General features: G+C 34.6%; 1 protein-coding gene across 1 annotated transcript; it reads left to right on the top strand.

Annotated features, from left to right (window-relative positions):
- Positions 1–5,036: 5,036 nt before the first annotated feature.
- On the top strand, positions 5,037–5,459 carry LOC139900147 (uncharacterized). Its single transcript, XM_071882948.1, has one exon. The coding sequence runs from the start codon at positions 5,037–5,039 to the stop codon at positions 5,457–5,459; it is 423 nt and encodes a 140-aa protein (XP_071739049.1).
- The last annotated feature ends 240 nt before the right edge of the window (positions 5,460–5,699 follow it).

Raw genomic sequence — 5,699 nt, 5'->3', positions numbered from 1 at the left:
GCTTGGTGACTACACTAGCATGGTCTAGGACCGACAATGTACTATGGGTCAAGTTAGATGTTTCGCTATGAAAGAATCCTCAGTCGTAATCCAAGGCTCGATGGACTTAATACAACCAGTGTGCCTCAGTCAAACTTACGTTGTATCCGATATACTTCTCTTACCAATGGATGACACGGATAGTGTACTCTAAATAGGGGTTCGCGACTTCCCAATAACAGAGCCGATAACTACGTTCTATTAGTTGGAAAAGCGATTGAGTTTAAAGCATAATCGGAAAGCATCTTGACAACATACATAAACCATAATATTATTTCGATATTATAACTAACTACATCATAGCATACACTAAAGATAACTACTCGCTAATCATGGCAACAATATCACAAAGAATAATAATGAAAGACATTATATAAAGATAAAGGATAGAAGTACCAGTAGATTAAATGAGTTTCGAATATAAAAGTGACAACTTCAAACTCCAGACTGCCCCTAATACAATCTTCGGCGTTCTTCTCCGGGTACTAGATTTCCCGCACGGAGTCGAAGACCTTGAAAATATGACTAGTATTGTAGAAAGAGAGAGAGAAGCGAATTGAAGTGTGTGGAAAAATGGATGACAAAAATCCCTTTAAATAGACTTGAAATTGGCCTGCATACGGCTGGCAATCCGTATGGCAAGCTGTATGGCAGACCGTTTTTGCAGGCTGTTTGGAGTGGCAGGCCGTTTTGCATGGCCGTTTGCCCTGGACGTATAACAGGATGTTTTTCACACTGGCAGGTCATAGGGAAATCCATATGGCAAGGTGTATGGGCTGCCCTGGTTTGCTGTTTTCACTGGATTGTAACTTGATTTCCTTGATCGTAACTTGATTTCTTGTCTTTCACCGTTTTCACTCTAGAATCTTCGTTTTAGCCCCGATTCTCTTGATTATTTTTGCACCGACTTTGTAATCACTTGTTCTTCAATTTCTTCTGAAAAAGCGAGTATTTTTGCGATAAAGTTTGGAACTTTATTGTTTTTGGAACTCAATACCATGGTGAAAACGTGACTTTTTAACCGATATCAAGAACCCATTGTGTTATTTGTACATATTGCAAGAGTTTACAGTATATCTTCTCGCAGAGACGATGGCAAGAATTGATTAAAGACTATGATTGTTGATGCGCACCCGACGGTCATCTTTTTTATATCGCTTACTCTTGACGCCGGTCGTTGGTGGTTCAGCGGAGTTGAGTTCCACCAGAACACGCGATTCGTATTGTGTTTTACTATTTATATTTTGTAGTGGCCGAAATTTTAAATAATGCTTAATCCTAAGAGTTAGCAAGTGGTAGGTTGACCTAGGGTCGTTCTTGAAAACTGATTGAAATGAAACAGTTTCGTCGCGACAAATTATATAGTAGTTAATGGTTTATCAGATATTTGTAGTTATTGGTTTTGTTTGGATTAAGTTAAATTAGTAATTTTAACCTAGTCAATAAGCAGGTAAATAAATATGTAGTATATAACAGTTTGTAAGCAGTTAAGGTAATGGAGTGTATTTGTTGTGATTTCACTAGTTAAATAGGTATGTCGTCTTGTTAAATTGTATGTGGTGTAGACCGTAAGTTCCCTACAAACTAATCTATCAACTCAATTAGTATGTCACGGGATATTAGGCCAGGGTGATTCTGAATGGACTACTATACCAATCACCGTCATCTTGAACTCGCTACAAAGAACACTAGGCCTTCAATTAGGCTAGTCGAATAAGATGGTATAGCCCTATTTTGTCCAAACTTTCTTAACACCACAAATCCTCAATAAACCAGTTGATTAGGAACAAGATTTTTTTGACTGACGTTTTATATAAATGTGGATTTGGTAAATAAAAAGGCGGCAACAAAAAGAATAACCATTGATTCTTTTGCCTTTTTAGATTTATAATCTTAGTTTGCACTATAGCGTGTTACATTCTATTTGTAGAATAAAAGCAAGTTCTTACTTAAAACTAGCCAATACACCATGTCCTTGGTATATAATTCATGTTTTCATAAATTGATACTCTTGACATATAAAAGGTTTTCTAGTAATTTAATGAAGGTTAAACTACATTTATTGGTAGAAGTACGTTGAATGATAGTTTGGTTGAAAATCGCTTTTATATAAAAGTATTCAAAACGTATAATATATATGATTATATATATATATATATATATATATATATATATATATATATATATATATATATATATATATATATATATATATGCTCAAATATATACTAATGTTCCTATATATCTTTCTATATATATATATATATATATATCTAGAAAGATATATAGGAACATTAGTATATATTTGAGTATATATATAAATATATATCTATAAGAAAGCATATATATATATATATATATATATATATATATATATATATATATATATAGAAAGATATATAGGAACATTAGTATATATTTGAGTATATATATAAATATATATCTATAAGAAAGAATATATATATATATATATATATATATATATATATATATATATATATATATATATATATATATATATATATATATATATATATATATATATATATATATAATGTAATAGCGTACCGTTTCAACGAGTTTGATCACAATAGATACATAAAGAAACTAAGTAATAAACTTGTTTAAAATCATTTCTATCATAATTAGCATACAAAACATGTAATTAAAGAGATAAGGAAAGAAATAAACATAACATTATTACTCAGCAGTGATAGTCTTGAAATACAGGCAGAGGTTCCGACAACTCTTCTAAACTATTACATGCTTCTTCCTCCAAAGCCTAGCTACTTACTTACTATTATAAACTACATATTGAGAGAGTTTTGGGAGTACAAAATGGAAACGGAAGGGTATAAAAAGAGAATTCTCTCTGCAGAAGAGTGTGTGGATGTGTATGTAGGGGTGTGTGTGTGTTGGTGTAATCAACTGACCGTCTAATCAATTCATAGGCAATGCGAGTCGCCAGATACAAAGCCTGGGTCACCAGTTTTAAGTCATGGGTTACCAGTTTTAAGTCTTGATTTTCCAGTTTTAAGTCTTGGTTCACCAGTTTGAGTAACTAGGTTGCCAGTTTGAGTAAACGAGTCGCAAGTTTAAGTAATCGAGTCGCCAGTTCAAGTAACCGGGTCTTCAGTTTCATATATGCAGATCGCCAGTTGCATAACATAATTAGAAAAGGTGGAAACCATGCGTCTGGGTCACCATTTTAGGGAACTAGGTCGCCAGTTTGGTGGTCGGGGTCTGCAATTGTCATTTGGTGGGTGTTACGGATGTTTGCTGATAGCTGCAGTCTGTTTCAAGTGTTAATCGACACTTGTATTTGTATAGATGCTTTATTTTTTAGTCCCTTAGACTTCCAAATTATGTTACAAAAGTCCTTAAATCACTCATTTGGTTGTCTTTGAGTTTCAAAGTGATTAGGGTTAAGTGTGTGTTTTCAATGTATGTTTTGGGTGTAAGTCTTGGATCTTCTTAATCTTCACGCAGGTATCTTGGAAGCCTCTAGATTCTTGATATATCTTCATCAAGACTTCTTAATTTAGCGCTTCCACGTCCGGATAGAATTTTTGAGCTTCGGAACTGAGCTTCCCGGCTGAATCCTGAATTAGGGTTTTCGGAAACCCTAATTGCTGCTTTTCCTTTATTTCTTCAGTTAAGCATTGTGAATCAATACTCATAGGTTTTATTATTTGATTTAATTTGTACTTTTATCCCTAAAATAGGTTAAGTAGGTAGGATCTACCTCTTGCAGATAAAATACACTGAAAAACCGGTTAAAAAACCTAATTTGGACAAGTTTTAGACTTTTCAGCATTTTACACCCTAAATAACAAATGTTATGGATCTTTGCATGTTTAAAGCATATTTTGTTAACATTAGGGTTAAAATATGGGTTATATCACTAGTAAAAACATGACTTTTTGAGTGATATCAGTTGTAAATTAAATACCATCCGGGTAAAGCGAACGTTGCTGCAGATGCGTTAAGTCGTAAAAGGTCTGGTGAAAATGTGAATTTTCTTAGTTTAGAGGCTACTTCAAATTTAATTTACCAATTAAGAACTGTTCAAGCATGTGCTTTGTGAAATATGTTAAATCTGAACGTATGACTAAAAGAAAAGTTGACCTAGTTGATGACTCTCATGGACTAAAGACTTTAAATAACCGTATTCGGGTGCCTAAGCTTAGAGAATTAATGGATTTAATCATGAATGAAGCTCACAAATCCAGACTAACTGTACATCTAGGAAGTAATAAAATGTATCATCACTTGAAATCAGTGTATTGGTAGCTGACTATGGAAACAGACATCACTCGTTTTGTTGAAAAATGTCATATTTGTGCTCACGTGAAAGTAGAACGTCAGAAACTGTATGGTTCATTACGCAAGTTAGAAATTCCTTAATAGAAGTGGGAACATATCACGATGAATTTTGTAACCAAGTTACCTAGAACTCAGATAAGACATGACATGATATGGGTGATAGTCGACATGTTGACCAAGAGTGCTCACTTTCTGGCTACCTGTGAGACAACGTCGTTAAGTGAATTGGCCGAGTTATATGTGAAAGAGATTATTAGTCGAGATGGTATGCCGTTATCGATTGTGTCAAACAGAGATTCTAGATTTGTGTCAAATTTCAGGAGTAGTCTACAACGGAATCTGGGTACACGTGTTAATTTGAGTACAACTTATCATCCTCAAACAAAGGTCAGAGTGAGAGGACGATGCAAACCTTAGAGGATATTTTAAGTGCTTGTGTGCTAGAATACGGTGGGTCATGGGATTCGCATATGCCGTTGATAGAATTTGCGTATAACGACTCATATCATTCGAGTATAGGGATGCCGCCTGTACGGTCGTCATTGTAGAACTCTGACTTGTTGGTTAGAAGCCGGGAGAAATAGTTTGCAGGCCTCGATATTGTTCAAATGACATCCGAAAAAATTGATATTGCGCGAAAAAAGTTGGAAGCCGCTAGAGACAGATAGAAAATGTATGCTGATCCGCGTAGACGTCCGGTAACCTTTAGTGCAGGTGATCGTGTATATCTGAAAGTTTCACCGTGGAAAGGGGTTATTAGAATCGGTAAATGTGGTAAATTAGCGCAGAGGTTTATTGGTCTGTTTTCGATTAATGAGATTTTGAATGATCAGACAGTGGTTTTGGATCTTCTGCCTGAGTTAGCAGGGATTCATAACACATTCAATATGTGCTATCTACGTAAGTGTAAGGTCGATGATGTGACACAGCTGGTACCTCTAAAAGATCTAAAGGTTGATTTGAATAAGAAATTGGTAGAGGAGCCAATTCGTATTGTTGACCAAAAAGTCACTAGGTTAAGAAAGAAACGTATTCCAATGGTGTTGATAGAATGGAAACACAATTTGGGATATAACCTTACGTGGGAGACATAAGAGTTGATGAAGACTCGTTACCCTCATCTGTTTGACCTAGACCAGATTCTGAGGATGTAATCTCTTCAAGGAGGTGGATTTGTACAGGCAAAAACCCGGGCTAGACGTAAGATGACTACTTTCCCCTTAGGTTTATATTTATGGTTATAAGTGCTTTTATTTTTAAATTATAATTAGTGTTATTTTATTAATTGGTTAAGACCAGTTTGTTAAAAGGGTCACAAAACAAGTTTGTTTATT

This window comes from Rutidosis leptorrhynchoides, chromosome 1 (genome assembly GCF_046630445.1).
Source record: "Rutidosis leptorrhynchoides isolate AG116_Rl617_1_P2 chromosome 1, CSIRO_AGI_Rlap_v1, whole genome shotgun sequence".
Taxonomy (NCBI): domain Eukaryota; kingdom Viridiplantae; phylum Streptophyta; class Magnoliopsida; order Asterales; family Asteraceae; genus Rutidosis; species Rutidosis leptorrhynchoides.
Note: the sequence above shows the minus strand (reverse complement) of the source record. Positions and strands in the feature narration are given on the sequence as shown.

What these genes read in the sequence shown, in the direction of transcription:
- LOC139900147 (XM_071882948.1), top strand. Translation starts at nt 5,037, where the DNA reads ATGTATGCTGATCCGCGTAGACGTCCGGTAACCTTTAGTGCAGGTGAT.